This window comes from Eremomyces bilateralis, assembly GCF_010015585.1.
Source record: "Eremomyces bilateralis CBS 781.70 unplaced genomic scaffold P152scaffold_24, whole genome shotgun sequence".
Classification (NCBI taxonomy): Eukaryota; Fungi; Ascomycota; class Dothideomycetes; order Eremomycetales; family Eremomycetaceae; genus Eremomyces; species Eremomyces bilateralis.
In genome coordinates this window covers 78,536-100,517 of record NW_022985090.1, presented here as the reverse complement: position 1 = coordinate 100,517, position 21,982 = coordinate 78,536, and the positions used below count along the sequence as shown (strand labels likewise).

Below are 21,982 nucleotides of genomic sequence, written 5' to 3'. Positions count from 1 at the left end.
GATTTGATTCATACATTGAACTATCTGTCTAGCGGATCGCTGTACATGCACTTTTCAGAATTCCGATCAACGCTTCCCGCTTCACGCAATCGCCTGATAGACATCAACACGAAGAGGGATCCTGTCCCGCAATCCGCACGAAAAGACTCCTGATGCACCACCGACACATGTGAGGTCAGCGTTTGGCCCGGCAGTCACATTCGCGTGCGCCCAGGTCGTAACGATATTCGGATATCCGACACTGTCAGAAACAAGTTCATTAGCCACTGCCCTCGCCGAACGGTACAAATAGACATGCACCAGCAAAAGAATTCAATTCGCAACTCACCTCGGATCCTCATACGTATGCTTCGCCTCGAACAAGAAGTCTGACAGGCTCGAAAACCTCCCAAACTTCCACTGGAAGCTCGCATTCCCGTCGTCGTCCGCGCAGTCCACATATTCGTGAGGCCACGTGTTTGGCTCAGCCATCGGCCACGTCGCCGTGCAATTCGTGTAGACGTCGCTCGCGGCCGGGTCGAGGTCGTGCATCCGGATGTTCACGACGTAGTTGTTCACGTTGCCGGGACGCCCGGAGCCGTGGAAGAGGCCCATGTTGGTGACTTCGTAGGCGGAGATAGGGGAGCGGGGGGTGGGGGAAGCGAGGAGAAGGGGGGTGAGGAAGAGGAGGGTGAGGGGGGTGAGGAATTGCATTTTGGTGACTTGGTAGGAGAAGGAATTGGATGGACGTTTAATAAAAATAGGAGAGAAAGTGGAGGAATTGACGAAGGAGCAGCGAGGCGCTATTAGAATGTAGACTCTTTGATTGAAATGGACAAATTTGAGTGTTTTGCTGCTGTCCAAATTGCAAAGCGGACGCTTGAGGGCATTTATGTCGCCAGAGGATCAGTAAAAATAGCAGTGGAGCGCCCTTCCCCATGGACAACCGGAACGTTTGTTCGCGTGTGACTAGGATGAGGTTATTTTCGTTCCATCCAATGTATCGTGATGCTCGATTGGGAATTTCGGATGCACTCGAGCTCCCATGTATTGGTGACAGTTAAGTGGTAAGCAACGAAAGATCCCTCGCCGACCCGTTCACAGGGAAGTTCACAGGGTCGAAGATCGGAAATCGGAGCGGAGATAGAAGGAGTTTCAGGATCCGTCCACTCTACAGGCACGATGGAGTTTCCATAACCTGATTGGAATTGGAAAGAGACGGCCGAAAGCCTGGATGTCGGATCAGAAGGACGCTAGGATCGGTGAAGTATCAATGTTCGGAATGCAAAATGTAACATCGTGAGGAACACGATCTTATTTGAGCGGGATCGTGGAAGATCGTCGTCCATGATACTTAGTACGGAAATGATCGGCTGGAGTTGCTCGTATATACCTGGTAAACCCACCACGAGGCTCTATAAATACAGGATTCGATAAAACTTTGAGGTGGTCTTGTCGGCAAGGGAAGTTGGTCGGACCGAAGCTGCTGTGGCCTGTTACCAGCTCACCATAGCATAGAAGCATGAGCAGACAGGCGAAAGTGGCAAATACGGGATATGAATATCGACGATTCCTTCGGGTAGGGAAGTAAGGTACAATATCCATCAGCTATCCAGGATTCCCGGTGCAAGACATTACAGCACTTGTCTAAATTCTAAAATAAAGTCCTGGTGGCCGGTATTCGGTATAACAAATTACACTTTCCACTTTCCAGTCTTGCTGCGGGGAGCATGATGGGGCTCTATTTTTGGACGATCCAGTCCCCACAAGGCACAAGGAACCAATAATCCTTGATTCCCTGAAAATGGGCAGCTGGAGGTTGGAATTTGGAACTGAAGGTTGACTCCTCGGACTGGTACCATGCTGGAAGGCTTGGGTATGTATCCGGTAGCTCTATCCCTATGAGCTGCCAAGCACAGACGGTACATAACCTGAACCTGAGAAGGCATAATTACGGGCCAACGTTGACCAAGTGGAGCAAGAACAGTGAAAAAGGCTCATCATTCTATCGCCACGTTACTTTCACCCATTCGAGTAAGGTTCCGGTACTTAGAACAACCAACGGGTAATAGTCGAGGAGCTTTAAGGAGTTGCAGGCAGGAAGTTAACGAGGTCAGTACTACATAGTACAGTGCTTAAATATCATCGAAGGAACTTCCAGCGCCTTACCCAACCTACAATTGGAAGGAGGGAAATAGCAGTGAATAGAAAGGGGAACAAGAATCGTGGGCTGAGAACGATTCGAGATACGTTTTATGCGACTCTTGGATGGCAGCCGCCAGAATAACTAACCATCATAGATCGTGGAGCCGAGGGCAAAGAGTTTCGTTCTTATCGCGATATCTTCGCCGGGAAGTTCATAGCTGGTCTCGTAGCAGATGAGTAGAGAAAGGTCATCAATGGTTGATCCGGCGAAATCACCGAGTTTCACGTCAAAGCTGTCGTCGAAGAAAATGCTGTTGCAGGATATCTCCCCATGGAACACCTTTCTCGAGTGGATGAAACATGGCATCGGTGAGTTGTTCAAACCAACGAAGCTTGAGAGAACGCGCCACTGGATTTGTTTGCCTTGCCAGTTATAATCTGATTGACGTCTGGCTCCGCAAACTGCAAGATGATGGCATTTTCCAAGGCACCAAAATACCGAACAATGTCGCTGTGACCGCGACCAAGGTGATGATACACGAGCTCCTCCTTTCAAAGGTTTGATTCTGACGGGTCTTAGAATTTGACGACGGCATCAAGTCGCGCAACAACCGCTGTGATACCTGCACTAACACGGTCCTCGCCGTCGAGATCAAGCGGCCATTGGATAACGGGTTCCTGCATTGAGATTTGAAGCGTTCTGCTGGCGATGGGGGCGATCGACTGATTGCATGTCAGCAGTTGATTGGACAGGCGATAACTAAGGTCCTTTGAGGAGAGCGAAGGCGGATCGAAAATCAAGAGGTAAGGCTGAGCATAGAAATAGGGGGTCCGGTTCGTCGGTTGGAACAGGGGTAGCCAACCCCTTGTAATTCACTCGTATTACAAGTCGCCACGAAGTGAATTGAGGATTTTGCGTGAAGCAAGACTCTTCGTATTATTCGTGGATATTACCGATTCCTAGGCTTCTAGCATGACCGATTATAACATTTCCATGGATCGCCTAAGCCGGTTTAATCGAAACCGTGTACTAAGCAAATGTGCAGGCCGTGTCCACCTGACTGGAAGAGTACGGAATTGATTGTTGCCTCGTGAGCATTTCAGCACTAATATTCTATGGTTGAACGCATGCGACATGGATGTCCAACAAAGGATTGATCCCTGAAGTTTCCTAACGCGACGAAGAACTGGGAGCTGTGAGCAAAACAAGCATGCTCGGCTCGGGTAAGTAGTGAGCTTCAAGATCTCCTAAGTGCCATGGTCGCCACCACAACACGTCTGCTAACGCTGAGGCAGACAGGAGCCTCCAAGTAGGATGATCCGAACAGAGCCGCTAAAGGTGAGAACTATCATTTTGCTAAGGCAAAAGATTGAAGATCCGAAGACGTCGACAAGGGGCGCGACTGCATATGAAATGAATGAGCGGCGAAATCATGGAGTCTCCTGGAAGTCACGCGATACTCCAACATATAGTATCGTATTCAGAATTCAGACACGGTAAATATATTACCACCTCGGCCTCGGCCCCTTCAGTTACTAGTACATGTCTAATAATGCGAAAATCTCACCTCTCATCGAATGTGCACCTCGACTTCGGAGTCCTTTACAAGATCCCAACGACTCTCTTTATATAATCGATAAAACTATCATGCCCCGGATATGTGGTCGCACACTTCTGAACCAAACACCTACGATGTTCTGCGTTGAGGTAATCTTTGAGCCCAAAATCTGATCGTCATGATTGTGCAAGGGAAACACGATATCTTGAATGTTGAAACAGTCAGTTCAGTGCCGATAGACATTGACGAACCAGCTCCTAGAAAAAAAATTCTGTGCTAACGCTTTCTAGCACCGACCGCAGTCGCACTAATGAACTTAATTGGTTGCCGATATGTCCTGATACAATACGCGGACGTATAGCTGCAAGGTTGGCGAATATCCCTCAGTGTCTGGGGCCGCTGTTCGATGTATCACATCAATGACCAAGATGCCCTTCAGATGAAATACCCTGTGCCTCATTCTACCAGGCTTGGACACAAACACCTGGGTGAGGATGGATAGATAGTATCCCATTCCATGGACTCGTAGGAATTATGGGAGATTCCTTAACCAGCCCCCTTGGTGTCTCTATCTACATCGGGGAGTAGCTAGGTAAAGTGGATATCTGCGATCCAAGTGACATGTAACTGACTCCAAAAGAAACAGCCGATGCAACACTAATGTACTCTAGGTTACGTTAGGTGTCTACCAATCCGAGCTGAAGCTTTCGAACAGTGGTCCCTGGGATACATTCGACCCTGAAATCCGGTCTAGTTATCGGCTTCTTAGATGTGCGATTGTTTTGTACTAGGAAGCTGAGCTAGTCGAACCTCGAGGATTTGGCTGATGATTTGGTCGATCAAAAGGGCTCCGCGGAATCCAGCTAGGGTTCGAACCACCACAGCGGAGGTATGATGGAAATAGACAACCAAGTTAGATGGTGATCGTACCCTCGCTCCATCCCTACCCGCCGTTTTGATCGACCAAATTCTTGGTCAAATTCTCAAGGCTCGACTTGATATGGTGGAGGCGTCAGCACTGGTAGAGCAGGCAGTGCAGGCGGTGGTCAACCTGCTCACAAACCGCCTACACTCCTTACTCTACACGTTCTATCGCCTCCACAATATCAAGCCGAGCCTCGAGGGTTCCTTTCAGTGCCATGGGGCCATGAATAAGACCTCTACACATACCGTTTGACGATATATATCCTTTCTTCGGCCACCACACCAATCTCCGCCCCCTGACTCATCCGATTCTATCAGGTCTGTAGATTTTTTGGTTCGTGGAAAAACTCGATTGCGTTTGTTGCCGCACAGATGATTCACCTCCCGCTTATCCGCCGGGAGTGTTCCGTTGTTAGCAAATACGACATCCGATGCATGTAATAAGATTTTTGGTCCACCACCTTAAGCTTAGGGATAGAGTGGTCGTCTTTCGCCACTCCCATGCTTTGGAGCTGGGTATTCGAGAATGCCTTCTGGTCCGGATAACGCATCTCTCTTTCCGCCTTCTGGCCGCCATATGAGGCGACCCAGTAGCGCCAGCAACGGTAGAAGGAAGGCAATATATCCTGTCAGTGATTCAGTGAATGATGTGTGAATGATGTGATTCTGCAAACCACCGGGGGATCTCTTGAGTGAATTGAAGGATTCATACACTCATCTATGCGGGCAGGTAATAGTCATTATATAAATCCAGATCGAAAAGTTCGGTTCGTCGCGGGTGTCTGCCTCCTCATTCTAGCGCCAGGAGCAATGGTTGGCATCCCAAGCTGACGATATACCAAAATGAGGGGTTGACCCATTTCGAGTGGACGAAAATGATGGGACTCGACTGGATTAGCACTCATTTGGCTATTGGAAAAGATAATATATATTCACCTCTCGTTCTAAGCGCTGTCTACTTCGTCCCACAACGTTGGCAGATCCCGTTGGTGAACGTACGACGAAGGTGCTTCCGCAGCCGGTTAGTGGTCGAGGTGTGGTGTATATAGAATTTTTGTATGAGGGTGTGTAGAATCTTGTGTGTATAGAATCATGTATATATCCCCTTCATGGCCAATAGGGATTGCGGTGCCCAAATATTTGGAGCCTGTCGGGCCACGAAGGGGATAGAGTCTGGATGATAGATGAATGAGGAGCGAAGAAGAGCAGCAAACCAGTGGGTCCATCAAAGTACTTATATTCCCACAAACGTCAGGCCCGCGGAGGTAGCCTTAGTTTGATTCTGATGCCACTCATGCCATCCTCTGCTTTGGCTTAAATATCCTTGGTGCTGGACGCGGATTCCGGAACTTGTCCTCAAACTTTCAGAACAGGCGGCGAACAGTCTGGGTGGCGTTGAAGGCATGGGGAATATCATTTGTATCCTTTGCAACTATGCTCATTTCAGGCCGCACCTACCGGACGACAGATGACTCACGAGAATCTCTTCTGCTAATCACCTTGCGCTGTCGCTTACCAGGGCCATGAGACCGTGACCAAGACCAGCATCCTGCATATACTGTTTGACAACATTTAGGCTTTCTTCGGCCAACACATCATCCGCTTCCACGAAGCCTTTGTCGACTGGACCCTTTCGGTCCCCATCGAGCTCATATAGATGAGAATTTCCGGTGGACTTGACAAAGCAGATGTAATGGGAGTCCACCTCTTCTTCAGCACCCGGCACTGGAGTGCCCCCTTCTCTAGCAGCCTCTGCATAGATAGTCTCAAGCTCTTTAGAATCTTCCAGCACACGGATGCGGTCTTCCGTCCCCAACGATCGGCAAGTATCCATGAGCCTTCCTAAAAGGGTTCCTGGCTCTGGGTTTGGTTTAGTTATGTGGATTTTCAAATCCCCACCATAACTTACGGATATATGCCTTAGCAGGTCCGTTGCAGACGGAATGGAGCAGAGCGTAGAATCCACACGCGTTATGGATTGTTTGCTTGAACCACATTACATCCTGGTCATCACCTCCGGCATATTCGCTCGATCCAGAATCCTCCTTTGCTTTTTGAACCTCGTAGGCCGCTGGCGCAGGGAAAATGAAGACAAGCGCTAAGGCTGGGTGTGGTAGCTGATCAGGTTCGTCGATCGCATAGATTTCCTGGAATCGGAGGTCCGGTGAGATGCCCAGCTTATGCAGGAGACGGGTGAACACTTCCGGGTCGGATTCAAGGGGGATGAAGTGCTTTCGGTACGGACCTGGCATCGCGGAATCTGGAACCTTGGATGCCTATGCGGAGATATGGTGGATCGGGAATTATGTTGGTTCTTTCACTCCCACAGGCTACCTACGGTATTGTAGTAGTGTAGCTGTGAGCTGTCGCTAGAGTGATGGAGGCAAGGAGCGAGTTGAGGCTCCAGGGAGCTTGGTGATCGGTGGCATATTGGGAAATTGAAGGTCGACTCACTGGCCACCATCTTCATCCCCGTGTGAATTCTTTCTACTCCGTGTCAATTCACTAAAAAATGTGACCAAGACGAAATTTTCGGGCATTTCAGCATGGCCATTCCATTAGCAGTTTTAGGCAGATATGATATGTGGGAATCAGTCATCCACCCGTACCAAACGTTCATACTAGTCTCACATTTCATAATTCTCCGACTCATTTATCAAGGCCTTCTTGTCCGTCCAACAAGCAGTAAATTTCTTAGTCATCTCACATTATGACCAGCGTCTCAGAGAACAGCACTATTGAATCCCACCAGGTCTTGCCCGAGGCCAACAAAACTGGTTTCGAGGAAGACAGCCTCCAGCAATATCAAAGACAATGAGCTGATATGGTACATTTTTGCCTCTCCCTCAGTCAATCAATTCGCCCGCGTGTACCAACTATCGATGAACCTCATACCTAACCGTTATACCTCTTCTCTCAGCAGAAGATGCCGTGAAAGCGATTAAAACGGCCAACGAACTTGGGGTTTCTGGCCCCTCGATTCGGAGAGTGGTTCCGCATGACGAGGACGTTTACTGCATCATGGACAAACTTAGGATGGATTGCGACGGCAAAGCTAGCTTTACGACTCCGCCGTTATATCCGACGTATGAGGTCGATCACCTCGTCTACCGCAGGCTCTCCCCTGTGGTTGAATCGAGGCTGTGGGACGTGATAGTGGAATTATGGGATGAAGTGAGTGGAAAGGACCTGGCGACAGGACTTATCGGGGCATCAAGGATGCAAACATGATAACATCCACTATTTTTATGTCCATCAAAGCTGCCGCCCCGTAAAATTGCGTTGCGTGATACCCCTCTGCCGCGTTGACACGTTCTGCCTACCTTGCCGACGAGTCGTAATTTTCGGCTCACCTAATTCAATGGAGTAGGGGCTGAGATTTGTATTCGAAGGGCCAAGCAATGCGAAAGGAAAGTAATGATTAACAGTTTTCGAGCCTGGGAATACGCTTCCAGGCCAGCAGTTGGTTTTATTCCGGATGTTCCGCCCAGTTGGGCGAAGTGATGACCCTAACGCTGACCATAGTCACCCCTGGGCTCCAAGATGCTTCCAACCATTAACTTTCTTCGCCTGGCTTTGACTCTCCAGAGATGGAAACTTGCTGTATTAACCCCTTTCATTGAGTTGGGAGGTCAACAGGGGGGGATATATTGGTTGGGGGTGAATTGCCGATGGAATTTATATACCCAGTTTAAACAAATCCTTTCAGCGGAAATAATCTGGCTAAGCCGTGGTGGTTATAACCGCTCGATTCACTCCCCACAGGACGAAAGTATCGGGAGTATGTTGAAAAAACCCTAGGGGGTTACCTAGGGCCTCGGGCTTATAGTTGTACACTTCTACTGGGAATCGCTATGCCTACCTTTTTCTCTTTTGCACTGTGGTGCTTAGGCATGGAAAGGAGTTATAAAAGGCATTCAGGGGCTTACCTGGTGGTCGCGGGTTCGACTCCGAGCGTACCCGTTCATATTTTACCTAGAACGGTAGGAGGGTTGGAGGGATACTTGCCTCAGGCAATAAGACACTGAGCCCTAATGCCAACCAGACATCTGTTGTGCACTTAACAGGGGTGAGACTATGGCAGCTTGTTTGCATTGCAGAGCCTCAATTCGCCAACTGGTCTTGATTCCCATGGAACTGAGAATAGTCCCTCGTGGTTCAGGTTGGGTTGGAGACTTGAGACAGTTGCATTGATCTGACATGGAGTGGTAGAGCAATATTGAGAAAGCGGTCACGCAATCCCCCTTCCCGCCATATTATCCACATTCCCTAGGCATTAATATTGGAACCAGAACAACGAACCAACATTTGCAGAATTGAGGTTTAAGTGCTGACACTCGCCTGACAGGACTCAGGATCGATGAGGATAAGGGAACGCGAGATCCTAAAAATAGCATTACATGTCATTGGACCCCGCCTGGTGGCTGGCTTCAGGTCCTCAACATTTCCTCGGATTGGAGTTTATCGTGAGCCACATTGGGTTGTCAATGACATGATGGTGAAGGTAAATTGTAAACTACCGAATCTGCAAGACGAAATAGTCCAAAGCTGAAAATGGTCCATGTAACAGAAAAAAGGATCGGGCAGACCGGAGATGTTGGCGCGGGTAGGTATCAATTCTCATGCCTGTGGACAGTGTGGAGTCGAATAGTATGCATGCCTACTTGCACAGCCTCCTCCATGAACCACCCAGCTGGTTTCTTTTGGTTAGGCATTCGGCTATCTCATATCTGGCAGCTTGAATATGCGGTAGGTGGTCACAAAACATTATGATTCTCACGGGTCTAACTGAACCCGTCTTGATTTCTGTCCGTAACCCGCCGTGCCCCCTTGATTGCCCTGTACTTAGTGTACTAAGGAGCATAACCTCACTCCTGAGCTGGAGCTGCTGGCTTCATCCCAACTCCCATCGGCTCCCATGGCACTGATAGTCCGACATCTCCGTCCTCGCACCGAACCCCGACCAGACCATTGGATAGGCTAGCTGCTGGTGGCAGTCGGTTCCTACACCGTCCCGTATCCATGTGCTGCTGATGCGGGCAGACCTCCTTAAACGCAAGCTGTTTCTCAGCTTTCTGCTTTACAGTGGAGTGGCGGCAGAGGTTCCTGCTGCCTTTTCAGTCTTCACTCCTGGACCCGGGGAAGGTCTGTCATTCATCTACCTAATTCTAGTGCACCAGCTGCAAGACGGCAAGACGGGTTGTGAGGCGTAGGTGCTGGCGTTCCTGCGAAATCGATAGAACAAGACCTGCCCGTATCCTAAACCGTATCCTTAAACATCTGCTAGCCTTTTCTTCGATTTCTCCTCAAACATCCGCCTGGCACCTTCTGCTCGTACGTGTTTGCTGGGAGACAGGTGTTGCGCGTCCGCGTCGATACCTTTTCTTGCAGTGTCGCGGTCGCGCTCGGGCGCCGGGTTTCCGCTTGACGACTTTATTCTTAGCCATCCAGCGACGCCCATTCGTCTAAGCGTGCATCCTCCATATTACAGCTACTGCAGCGAGTACCAACAGAGCGAGGAAAAAAGCAGCCTGGGACGGTGACAGACTTCCAAGCAGCTGCTGTGACTTGTCACTTGTGAGGAACAGCTTGTCCTTTCAGCCCCACCCTGCCCTCCTGTCTCCTTATTGGAACTTCCAGTCAGATTCCAGGAACCCCTTTGCGCGGCTCTCCTCTCCACACAAACGCTTCACCCACTTCGCCCGCTTCCACTGCTTCCTCCGTATTCCCGTCAGCCTCGCATATTGCGATGCCCATCTTCAGTTCAAGGAAACATTCGCAGCCGGCAGTGGGGAATCCATCGGCGCACTCGCAGCAATCGCAGCAATCGCAGCAATCGCAGCAATCGCAGCAATCCGTCCCGTCAGGTGGGCCTCCTCTCGAATTTCCCTGACCCTGAATGAGGAGCGGAGAGCTTCCCTTCCCACTTCACCGTGCTGCATCTCCAGGCTGACATCGACTACGATTTGATTCACAGAGCGTCACGACCCTCCTCACTCTTCTCAGCCTCCTTCGCAGCAGTCACAGCGGCAGCAACAACGGTCGCCCCAGTATTTCCAACAGCCGCCGACCGACGAAAGATATCAACATATCGGGGTATCGAGGTCCGGTACCCTGAAACCGGCGCCCAGCCATTCCATTGACCCACCAGCGGTTGACGTTGCTTCTCCGGTCCCTGCCAAGGAGGGGAACCAAAATTACAACGCGGACCGCCGATATTCATACGCAACCCCGCAAACCAAGCTTCCCACCTCGCACGCACCGGAGTCGAAGAAAGACCGACTTCTAGGTCGATTGGGATTCGGTCATTCTCATAGAGAATCACAAGACGGGTCTCAGCTCGCACCGAACAAGGGACTTTCGCGAACAGTCTCTCTTCGCGAAAAACGGTCTCCTTCAAACCGATATAGCATCCAGCCAGCAGAAGACCCCAACCGTCAATATTGGGACACTCGCCTTGCTTCCTCCCAACACCTCCCCATTTCCACCGAAGTAGACGAAGAGTCCGATTACGACCCCTACCTTGTCCGTGACTCCCCTCCCGTCGTGCCGTCGAAGGAATCCCCCAATCAACCATACCCGCAAGGACAGTCTGGGTATCCCTCGAACCCCCAACTCCAGCGAACCAGCACCGATCAAAGTTCGCAGAGCGGAGCTGGCCCCGACCGCTTCGGCCAGCCAGATCAAGCCGTGAACCGCCAAGGCGCCCCGCCTGGCTACCAGCCTTACCAAGGCCAGCAAGGCAACCCTCAACAGCCGGGAGTCTACCACGCGTTCCAACCACCACCGCAAGGCCTTGCCATTCAAGGCCCACCTCCACCTGGTGCCGACCCGAACGTTCGCGTTCAGTACTACCAGCAGCAAGGCGACCAGCAATATCCGCCGCAAGCGCGTGCACAGACGCAGCAACAACCTGACCTACAGTTCTTGCAGCCAAGACGCCCTTCGTCGCAGCAAAGCCATCCGCAAGGGGAACCACCGCAATCCGTTAGGATCGTCCAGCAACCGCAGTCGCTGAACCAGTCCGACCAAGACTTGCTTCTGAACACCGGTCGCCCGTCGTCTCAACAGCAGTTGAACCCCCCGTCTCCATTGGTGCAGAATTACTCGCCATATATCCCACAGGGCGAGCAAGGCCAAAGTCAGGAACGGACATCAATCGATATCAACCAGCAAACGCCCCAACACGTTCTGCAGGGACAACAGCAGCAGCAGCAGCAGCAACAACAACAACAACAACAACAGCAGCAGCACCAGCAACAGCAACAGCAAGGGACATCTATGGCGCCGCTCGCTTCGGGAGGAAAATTGCAACGATCCGGCGAGCTACCGAAAGGAGCCCTGCAGCAAAGTCGGGAGATGCCTGGGCTACAGCCGCAACAGCCGCAACAGCCGCAACAGCCGCAACAAGCACAACAGCAGTTCAACCAAGGACAGATGCAGCCACCGACGCCAGGGTATCCACCTCCTCCTGGTGGCCCCCCGCAGGGTCAACAGTATCGACCAGGACAGCCGCAGACTTTGCAGCAGGATGGTGATCCGAGTCGCAACAATACTCCGCCGCCGAGAAGCGCAACGGGTCAGTCGGAGGAAGAGGAGGGGCAGTTCAATCAGCTCGTGAGGGAGCATAAAGAACTGCGTAAGTTTTCCTTCCCCATGCGACATTGCGCCTTGCAGTGAAAACTTCTCACCGTATGTGGATGAAGTGCTAACCGTCCGATAGGCGACAAATACCAAAAGGTCAAGAAATACTACTTCGAGAAAGAAGCCCAGGTCCACTCCCTCCAAAACACCCTCGCCCGCCAACGGCTGTCGCTTTCTCGCACGTCTCTCGACGACTCCGAATACGCGACGCGTTTCTCCCGACTGGACGGCCTAGTCTCCCAACTCGCCTTCAACATCCGAAAAAACTGGCGCGAGATCCCTTCCTTCCTCACCTCCTCCGTGAACAAAGACGCGGTCCTCACCGGCAAGCAAGAAATGACCGCCGTCGGCCGCGCCTACATCTCCGCGTGGATCAGCCACGAAGTGTTCGACAAGCTCTTCCACCCGGACCTCGACCCCGCCCTCTCGTCGCAGCTCAAGCAGATCCAGATGAACATCCGGCGGTATGTCGGACAGGTCCAATCCGCCGAGGAGGAAGAGAACCTCTCCAGCAAGATCATCTCCTGGCGCCTCACCACGCTCGAAGGCCTGGTCGACCAACTCCGCTCCCCCAACGCCGCCGCCCACCGCGCCCAGCTCATCGACTCCCTCAACGAGCGCCTCGTCGCGGACTTCCAACGATACCTCCAAGACCCCTCGCCTCCTGAGCTCAACGGTGGCGTCTACATGATCGTTGAACTCGCCGTCAACATCCTCCTGCACCTCCCCTGTGAGTCGCGCGAGGTGTGCATCGACTACTACCTCCCCGGCACCCCCGTCGTCGCCGACACCATGAAATCCGAATCCGGCATCCCCACGCTCACCAACCCGCTTGCGTCGACCGCCGCTGACGGCGAGAAAGACGACCGCGCGAGCTTCCACAGCGCGGCGAGCGACGCGAAGGAGCCGGCGGAGGATGCCGCGGGCCCGGGGGCGGTGGGAGGAAAGGACGAGAAGGCGGGGAGGAGAAGTATGTTGGCGGGGTTGATGTCGAGTGGGAGTAAGAAGGTGGCGCCGGTGGCGCCGGCAGCAGAGAAGAAGGGGGGAAGTCAGGTGAGTTTGGGGACGGAGGGGAAGGAGGAGAAGAGGGTGAGAATGGCGGTGGGGTTGGGGGTGCAGGTGAGGGGAAGGAGCGTGCTGTTTAAGGCGCCGGTGTATGCAGCTTGAGGGGTTCCGGTGGGGGGGTGGCGGTGGGTAGCGATGACTGCAGATATCGGATGATTTGAAGGACGGTGAGAATCTAGGTGTTTTATGAGGTATGACCCGAGGCGGCGATTACCGGGGAAGGAACGAGGATATTACATGGATGAGATACGATGGAATTTTATTTCTAAGGTTAGATGGTTTTTAGAGGACGAGAGAGCACGTTGCGGATGAAATCTGGCTTGGTGGATCAACAAGCTGAAGGTCACTCGCTCGGATAGTTATGTACGAGGCATGGGATACCCCCTTTGCTTTCCTGGCCCCTGTTCATGGTCGGCATTTGGAATGATAGATTGGCCTGTGGAATACTTCTATATATACTATTCATATATGAAACTGCATGGGTTTGCTGCCTGGTGACGGTTGGGTATCTCAGAAGGGCACTGTTCCCTAGGTACTAGTCAGTACTGCATTAACGAGCGTGATGTTAGCATATATATGCTGCCAATCACCATATCAGAGGCTCGTTGTTATTCGGGTGGCAGATCCAGGCGCTTGCGTCTTGTGCTTGCGTCTTGTGGCGGCGCAGTTCCCTTAGTTCCACCAGGCAAGCAGAAACTGGCATGCCACCGCGGATCGTATATCTCCGTCCAACATTTGTTAGCAGTTGGAGCTGATAATGACATCACGTGGTGTCAGCACTTGGAGCGACCTAGATTTTATGCTTATTGCTTATTGATCCAATGTTGAGCCATCCCCTGTTTCTGATCTTTTGCCTTTTTGTAGCTGACTTTGCGCTGAACGACGATTTTCCCTGGAATCAGAACGGATCTTCTTCGCGTTGAAAACATCGAGATAGCATTTGGCGGGACCGACGCTGCGGGAACTACCAGACGAGTCGATAAGGCTGAACAAGGGATCACTTCTCCACAGTCTGGGGCTCAGGGTTCAAGTTTCAACAGCACCTTCGACGAAACCGATCCGCGACCATGGTTCTACGAAAGAAGGATGTCTACACCAACATCACCCCGATCCCCTCCCACATTCCCCGCCAACTCGCCATCGACATCCTCCACTCCCACAGCGAGATCATCACCCTCAACCCGCTCGTCACCGGCCACCAGCCAACCAAGCCCCCCCGCAATGCCGAAGCCGATGAGTTCTACGCCACCTGGTACGAGATCGCCGAGCGCGTGCAGTTCGTGCCCGGCCTCGGGAAGATGGGCTCTGGCCAGATCACCTTCAAGGGGTGCTTCCACGACATGCCGTGGGGCCTGCAAACCCACATCCTTGCTCCCATGAGCGTCGACCTACGCAACAATTGGCGCATCGCAGGCACCCAGCCGGGCGAGCCGTCGCAGACGCGCGAGATGGGCATCGGCGCGCCGGCGGAGGGGCTGTATCTGCGGGAGGACATCGAGATCCGGTGTAACATCACGCTGGTGTCGTTCGTCAAGGCGCAGCTGAAGGCGGCGTCGAAGGTGCTGGTGGACCGGCTGGTGAAGAAGGCGGAGCTGATCGACTCGGGCACGCTGATCGCGATGATGGAGAACGGGAAACTGAAAACCATCAATCCCGCCGACCGATCCGATACCGCCGGGCCAATGTCGCCAGTCATCGCCGCCGCGACCTTGCAATCGCCGCGTCTACAGTACCAACGCCCGCAGCAAAACATCCTCTCCCAACACCCCCCAGACCAGCATTACGCCCAATACCCCGACTATAAACCCGTCCCCCCAGTCATCCAACCCATGGAACTCCCCGGCGACTACCCGCACCCCTCCCCTGCCTCCCTCGACACCCCGAAACCCTCCCCCGGCCACCCACGCCACTCCGCACAGCTCTCCGAATACTCCCACGGCTCGCCCGACCCGCAATGGGCGGACCCACACAGCCAGGGCAGCTCGCGCCCGACGTCGTATTCGTCGGACACGAGCGGGTTCCGGTCGCCGGGGCTACCTGGGGATCATAAGGGGTACGCGGCGGAATTGCCGGCAGTGGGGGAGGCGAGGGAAGAGGGGGACGGAGGGGCGCGGGCGAAGGAGATGGAGGCGATGGGGGGGAGGGTTGGGGGGTATCAGTATAATCCGAGGGACTTTCAGCGGGTGCAAGGGGGGAATCCGCCGTAGTATCAGGATCGATGAGGGGTGCGTTGGAGGGGGAAAGGGGAGGTTGTGAAGTTATGTGTTCTGGGATGATCCAGCATGGCGTTTTGTAATGCGAGTCTCTTGTTGATTTCTTACGATTAATCCTTGATATAAGACGAAGTTTGGGATTTATTTCAATAGGTATAGAACTCGCTGATGTAACTGTCTATCAGAAGAATTCCTTGAGACAAAAGGGATACCGCTCTGAATGAGACGAATTTAATCAGGCGGTTGCATATATTGTTACATTGCTTGGCGTACAACTCGCAAAAAAACTGCCAAATTTGAGTAACGACTTTTGCAATCCAAAACCACCAAAACCTGACACGGACTGGATGCGCAAGGTCTGCGATTACCAAGTTCCATTAATCTAAACTGAAGAGAGAGAGAGAGAGATAAGGAATCTCCCGGCACCTTTGTGCGCGAGATAGCGACTCTCCTCTCCAATGCCCTAATGCTGTGTTACCATGTTTGTTTGCTTCTCTGATATAATCCACCAGCCACGTCTTCAGCCACAACCAAGGGAACAGGCCGCAGGCCTGTTCCATAACAAAACCCAGAAATAGAATGATTCATAGTAAGAGTCAAGCATGCGGCGGCAATACCATCTATCGCCTTCCTAGTCTCCGCAGTAGATTTATTCCACAGTCCACTGAAGGAAGAATGAAGTTACATGGGCTAGGCAACCAGTTTAATGACTGGTGTTACGGAGTATATGTTCTTGAAATTTCGATTTGTGTTCAGAGAAGTAGCTCAACAGCTGAACGGATCGTCCATTGGGCGGGCCTCTTCTCTTTTTGTTAGTGAAACGCCCCACGATCGAGTCGGGGTCGGATCGAGTCGCGGTAGGGTCGTTATTGTCAATTTTTAATTGCATTTCCGAACTTTGGAGTATTATATATTTTTGAAACTTGCAATTAATGTCGGAGAAGTAGCTACTAAATCAGCGTTGCCTTGAAGCAAAGATTGTGGGCTGCCCATTGGGTGCACTTAGGGGTGTGTAATGTAAGATGTATGAAAGATAGATTGCCCGTAATTACGGGTCTTGGCGGTATTATAGATTTTTTACTTTACCGGCCCACATTACCATACAAATTTGTAATACGACCTCGGGTTGATGATGTTCACAGACAACCATAAGTGATGGAGATCTCAGACTCAAAACACGCTGAAGTAGGAAGTTATGAAGCTATTTAGACATCGTCAAATGCGTGATATCGCAGCCCGATTTCCTCCTCAATTTGGAGGAGGAGATCCTCCATCTCAATCTGCGATACACCGCGTTCTTTTCGCTCCTGCTTCATCGCGTCCATCGATCGCCTATTCATATAGATGTACATCATTTTATTACATCTCTCTGGATCCAATCGTGAGCGCTTCGCACTCATCGTGAGATTCTGAATAGAAAACGCTCGTTCAGATGGAACTGAGCTCGTTGGAGCTGAAAAGATGCGGGCAGCGATAGAAGCGATACGACTGCTATGAAGGAGAGCCTCCGCAAACCTCCAGTATCCCTCAGGATCACCAACTCGCTTCGCTAGGTCCTTATTTGATGCAAAGATGCCCGATGAAGACTTGAATAGCATAATCTCATCAAGGCAGGCCTGGACATCTTCCTCCTCTGGAAAAAATAGATCCTGGATCGTGCTTTTGATGTGATCGAGCGAATCAGCTTGGAGAGGCTCTTTCCTAAACTCTGGATGGATATAAAACGCGAGGTGGTGAAATGAGACATCCAGCTGGTCTTGATATCGCTTATCAAACACCGCGAGGAGCTTCGCTGCGAAGGCATCCATACCAAACCGGATTCCTGCAGACTCAACCTCTTTCCTAAGGTCGTTCCAGAGCTTTACGACACGCCCAATGTCTAATCGAGATGATTCCGTCTTTTTCAGAGCCTTGGTGATAGGATCAAGGACGTGGAGAGTCCGATCAAGCTCATTCCACAGACCAGGGGCCAGAATCTCATCGCGGTACGGTTTCAGCTTCTTAATCGCATCACCGGTAAGCAGAGGTAATCGCGAGAAAAAGAATTCTTGTATAGGATCTCTGTTCGCCTGCAGCGATTTCAGCATCGCGATATGACTTCCCCATCGCGTCTCTACCGCTGAAGCAAAAGCGATATATTTCCGTCCGTTCTCTTGCTGTATCTTTTTAATCTCACCGATGGTTTTGTTTGAGGACGAGAGGTCGCGGACGAGATTCTTGAAAGTGGTGAAATGATCGCGGAAATGGTCCATCTTGATGATATCGCCAATGAGGAGGTTTAAACTGTGAGATTGACAAGGTACACAGATGATATGCGATAGCTCTTCATCATTTTGACAGAGTTTCCAGAACTTCCTCATTGTCTTGCAGGTATCCGTCGAGATACTGTTGATCCGCTTGTAATCTCCTTTCACCACCGGTTTTACCACCGAGCGGAAGTATTCGTAATAGAATTCCCCAGTCAAGGAGGCTTGCGCATCGACAGGTCTTGTATGGAGTGTAAGCGATCCAAAGTCGGGATGGACAACGGAGAAGTTCAAGACGCGATCGTTCTGTTGGTTATTCGACTCGTCCAGACAGAAATTGAGGCTGAAATGGTCGCGTCGATGGTCGATAACGTGTTGGACTTGAAGCGATGTTTTGTGATATAGGTCGGCGAGGAGCTCACCACTGAGGCGTTCGCGATTAGGGAGTTTGAAGGCAGGATCGAGTATCTTGATAAAACTCTGGAAATCGCTGTTTTCAACAAGTGAAAATGGAGATCCAGACATCACGATGAACCGCGTTAGAAGAGCCTCGATTCTCTCCTGCAGTCTCTCGCCCTGCGTACGGTAGGTAATACCGTTTGCTGTCAGCGTCGTTTGCCTGGGTATTTTGACAATAGGCGAAGCATCTTCATTTGGAGAAAGAGGCCTCTTTCTCTGTATCTCATCCTTTCCTCTGTTCTCTGATTCCTTTGCCTCCATATTTTCCTTGCAAATAGTAACGAGATGTGTGCGTTCTCTGGTGGTGTTCGATTGACAGCTGTATCTATTGCAAAGTGTACAATACTTTTGCTTCGGTATGCCAAGCTCAGGGCGCTCCTCGAAATATTTCCAGACAAGACGATCTTTAGGGGGCATTTGAATAGATGGAGTAGTAGAGCTTATCAAGACGAATAATTTGATGTAAAAAAAGTACGAATTGATCGATGTTTGGTGAAATTATTTTGAGTTCTGTAGTTGATGAATAAAGTGGCCACAAACTTATTCAAGAAGTTGAGCACTTTCATGCTCAACGCAATGGCATACCCGTAACCAACGAAAACCTAGTCTAGATATTGTCTTATCCATATCAAATTATACAGCTCATCGAGAGCAATCTGCTCATGTAAATAATAATAATAATAAGTTAGGTTTCGTACGGCTATGGGCGGCGGCAGAAAATGCATCAAATATTCCAGCTCGTTGCCCAAGGCAACGTGCATCATCTTTCGGCTCGACAGTTGACAAGAAGACGCGACAGTTTGAAGTGAGTAGAACATAGACTTTTTCATGTGATATAAATATTGCTTTGTAGCCTTTGATCAGGGCATTATAGAAATGTATTGTATATTAAGATTAAACGTCGTTTTGTGAAGATATCGTAGATAGAAATGACGGTGGTTTGGAGTTTGGGGCCTTGGTAGAATCGTTGTTACTAACTATATACGACTAGCGTGCTATTGATACAAAAAATACACTAACCATATTAAGCTAGCGCATAATACCGTCATGTAAGGTAAAAAATAACCTTTCCAGAAATCTAGGGCTAGTTTACGGTAAGGTCCTTACTTTTCGCACTTTACACATCCCTAGGTGCACTACACTTCTCTTTTTGCCAGTCCGGAGTCAGACGATCAAGTCCGGATCGGTGCTTTCAATCTCCTTCCTCTTTATTGTTCCAGTCAAAAAGATATGGCCAAAAGTCCCAAAAGCAAAAACACGCAGCAATGGAAGTTCCCCACAACGCTCCAAGCATCAAAAGTTCTTTCTCTACGTCTATTGCCCCATGCCACATGAATGAAGAACAGTTTAAAAAGCTTCTTGAGAGACGAGATATCAAAGATCTCCAGGACAATAAGAAGGTACAGCGCCACTTACTGGACCGGTTATCCGACTTCGTTATTCGAGAGAAGCGGGAGAAATACTTTGGCAATGTGCAACATACACGGGGCGATAGGTGGCCATATCACTATTATCGAGTCGCCGATTTCGAACAGCGACATCTTCGTTGATGCAGCACCCGTTAATGAAGAAGGTCAGGCTCCATTTATTGAGTTACTGGCTAGCTATTCCCGCCTTTTGAAGAAAAGCAAGGGGCATGACCGAAACGCTCCAGATCCATGTCCTCGGTCTATTTGCGTCCTTTGCGATCCGACTGGTAGAGTTGTATCTTTCTCACAACATTTGTCTCTCATGAGACACTTTCTGGTCACACATTTGCGACATAGTCACCTAGACAAAGGACATAAATGCCCAGTTCCTGACTACGGTTTGACCGTTGGCGCTGGCGTATCTCCGTTTTACTCATTTGCAGCGTCAGCACGGCAAACACTATACTCCTGCTGGCCATCGAGGCACCGAACGCCCTATATGCGTCCTCTGCGATCCGACTGGGCGTCCGTTGTAATATTCGAAATGTCACACTCTAACAGCACAATTCAAGGCTGAGCATTTACCTCTGGGCCACCTCGATCAAGTTCGTCAATGCCCAGTTCCTGATTGCGAGCCAATGATTCAAGATGGAATATAACCCTTTTGCGATCACTTGTAGCGTATGCATGGGAAGCATTACACACCTCGTCTGTGCAACGTTGGGTTAAAATAGCGTGAACATCAACGATCGTCTAAGCGAGTTCAACCAATATCCGAATTTCGGACTAAGAGGGCAATTGGAAAGCGGAAAGCAGATGATATCGGAGGGCCATTGAACGACTCTGGCCTGCTCGAGTAAATGCTCCAGCAGGAAATCCCCGCTGTAAATTCGGATGAAGAACCGATTGCGAAGAACCGATTACGAAGAAACAAAGCAAGAAGTGGCTAGAAATTATGGTCGGTTTCTAAATTGGGCAACAGCTTAGGTACAACCAAGGGATAATCGCAGCGTAAATCATTTCCTTCTAGTCTTCGACGGTGACACGGTCTGGATGCGCAAGGTCTGCGATTACCAAGTTCCATTAATCTAAACTGAAGAGAGAGAGGGAGAGAAGAAATCTCCCGGCTCCTTTGTGCGCGAGATAGCGACTCTCCTCTCCATTGCCCTAATGCTGTGTTACCATGTTTGTTTGCTTCTCTGATATACCATAATCCACCAGCCACCTCTTCAGCCACAACCAAGGGAACAGGCCGCAGGCCTGGGACCATAACAGACGGAACTATACTATTATAAGATCATTCGAACTTGATGTAGCATGGCAATTCTTACCCTGTGATCGCTTAGATCTATTTCAGTTATAACTTTCTCTTGGTTTGCAACCCCCTCTTCAAGCCTCGACATTTAACGGGATAACGAGCTGCATTTTCTCGTTGGTGATATCCTTGAATGAAATGTATCACCTTATCCGCTGCAGAATTCGTAATTGAATTAGTATAGGTGACATAAGCTTGGTTTTGCTGTAGTGTAGCCGTCGTAATGTGTAACAGGGTAGGGAACCTTTAGTTAGTGATCCAACTGATTCGACTGATTAATCACTACTTCTCGAGATGACTTGCCCTAAGCGGATCCCTTCCCTTAATCTCATCGCAGCCCTCGTAAGCTATAGAGGACATCTTGGACTTTATTGAGAGCAAGTTCGAGTCGTAAGAGATCGGCAGCGAAACGGTTATGGAATTCTCGTACACCCGCCTCCCCGCTATACTTCTTGCACTCCAACCTTACCTCAAATCAATCTCTCTAACTCAAACCTCTCCTCAGGTCCATTTCTCTCAGGTAAATTTCTCAACATTGACCGCCACCATAACTCCCAATATTCTTTCTTTCGGCTGCTACGTTACTCGAACGCTTCCTGGGTGCGCGAATCGGTCGGTGGTTCTAACGCTAGTTTCTCTCGCAACCAATAGGGCCGTTGCTTCAGGAATTGCAAGATGATCTATTAAATGATGTTCCTCATTCCTTAGGCAGGAAGATATGTACCGAGAGCTCCTGAGTGTTAGTCAATTTGTATAAATAGATACGCAGGGTGTTCAGATTTTGACCAGGGCTTCAAATTTGATCAGCCCGCACATCTCAAAAGTACTGTATGGATAGTAAAAGAACTTCGGCATGGAAATAATTGAGCTAAAAGAACACTTAAAATTCAATATAACAAACTTTCTCCTTGCTTTTATTCCAGCCGTGCTTGGCCAATACTGTGAGCATTATGGCAGAATGTTAGACACAAAATGATAACGCTCTACTCCTTCAAAACGTAGGCGCCTTCTGCTACCAGAACGC

At 50.3% G+C, this 21,982-nt stretch overlaps 7 protein-coding genes across 7 annotated transcripts; 3 read left to right on the top strand and 4 right to left on the bottom strand.

The window, feature by feature from the left end:
* Nucleotides 1-81: 81 nt before the first annotated feature.
* On the bottom strand, nt 82-693 carry P152DRAFT_451921 (uncharacterized protein; the record flags this gene model as incomplete). The annotated part of the gene is made up of 2 exons (XM_033678261.1): nt 82-241; nt 329-693. 2 exons carry the CDS (start codon nt 691-693, stop codon nt 82-84), a joined length of 525 nt encoding a protein of 174 aa, XP_033531104.1.
* Nucleotides 694-2,170: 1,477 nt separating this feature from the next.
* P152DRAFT_461419 (uncharacterized protein) lies at nt 2,171-2,640 on the bottom strand. Its single transcript, XM_033680124.1, has one exon. It carries the CDS (start codon nt 2,489-2,491, stop codon nt 2,267-2,269), a length of 225 nt encoding a protein of 74 aa, XP_033531103.1. The 5' UTR covers nt 2,492-2,640; the 3' UTR covers nt 2,171-2,266.
* Nucleotides 2,641-6,053: 3,413 nt separating this feature from the next.
* On the bottom strand, nt 6,054-7,179 carry P152DRAFT_441667 (cysteine proteinase). Its single transcript, XM_033677711.1, has 2 exons — nt 6,517-7,179; nt 6,054-6,467 (listed from the first exon to the last, which is right to left on the bottom strand). Exons 1-2 carry the CDS (start codon nt 6,857-6,859, stop codon nt 6,103-6,105), a joined length of 708 nt encoding a protein of 235 aa, XP_033531102.1. The 5' UTR covers nt 6,860-7,179; the 3' UTR covers nt 6,054-6,102.
* A 1,505-nt stretch (nt 7,180-8,684) lies between these two features.
* P152DRAFT_451919 (uncharacterized protein) lies at nt 8,685-13,418 on the top strand (the record flags this gene model as incomplete). The annotated part of the gene is made up of 7 exons (XM_033678260.1): nt 8,685-8,769; nt 8,956-9,073; nt 9,694-9,816; nt 9,895-9,941; nt 10,196-10,474; nt 10,585-12,246; nt 12,331-13,418. 7 exons carry the CDS (start codon nt 8,685-8,687, stop codon nt 13,416-13,418), a joined length of 3,402 nt encoding a protein of 1,133 aa, XP_033531101.1.
* A 968-nt stretch (nt 13,419-14,386) lies between these two features.
* On the top strand, nt 14,387-15,412 carry P152DRAFT_384906 (uncharacterized protein; the record flags this gene model as incomplete). The annotated part of the gene is made up of 1 exon (XM_033675812.1): nt 14,387-15,412. A coding segment is annotated over one exon (1,026 nt), but the record flags the coding sequence as incomplete, so codon positions are not given.
* Nucleotides 15,413-18,743: 3,331 nt separating this feature from the next.
* Nucleotides 18,744-19,167, bottom strand: P152DRAFT_158127 (uncharacterized protein). Its single transcript, XM_033673994.1, has one exon. It carries the CDS (start codon nt 19,062-19,064, stop codon nt 18,837-18,839), a length of 228 nt encoding a protein of 75 aa, XP_033531099.1. The 5' UTR covers nt 19,065-19,167; the 3' UTR covers nt 18,744-18,836.
* A 206-nt stretch (nt 19,168-19,373) lies between these two features.
* Nucleotides 19,374-20,618, top strand: P152DRAFT_158124 (uncharacterized protein). Its single transcript, XM_033673993.1, has one exon. It carries the CDS (start codon nt 19,570-19,572, stop codon nt 20,218-20,220), a length of 651 nt encoding a protein of 216 aa, XP_033531098.1. The 5' UTR covers nt 19,374-19,569; the 3' UTR covers nt 20,221-20,618.
* The last annotated feature ends 1,364 nt before the right edge of the window (nt 20,619-21,982 follow it).

Bases quoted from the DNA above. Each gene is read 5' to 3' on its own strand.
- P152DRAFT_158124 (XM_033673993.1), top strand. From the start codon at position 19,570: ATGAAGAACAGTTTAAAAAGCTTCTTGAGAGACGAGATATCAAAGATC.
- P152DRAFT_441667 (XM_033677711.1), bottom strand. From the start codon at position 6,859: ATGCCAGGTCCGTACCGAAAGCACTTCATCCCCCTTGAATCCGACCCG. The intron at 6,468-6,516 runs GTAAGTTATGGT...AACCAAACCCAG, and splicing joins ACCTGCTAAGGCATATATCC to AGCCAGGAACCCTTTTAGGA.
- P152DRAFT_461419 (XM_033680124.1), bottom strand. From the start codon at position 2,491: ATGCCATGTTTCATCCACTCGAGAAAGGTGTTCCATGGGGAGATATCC.
- P152DRAFT_158127 (XM_033673994.1), bottom strand. From the start codon at position 19,064: ATGAAAAAGTCTATGTTCTACTCACTTCAAACTGTCGCGTCTTCTTGT.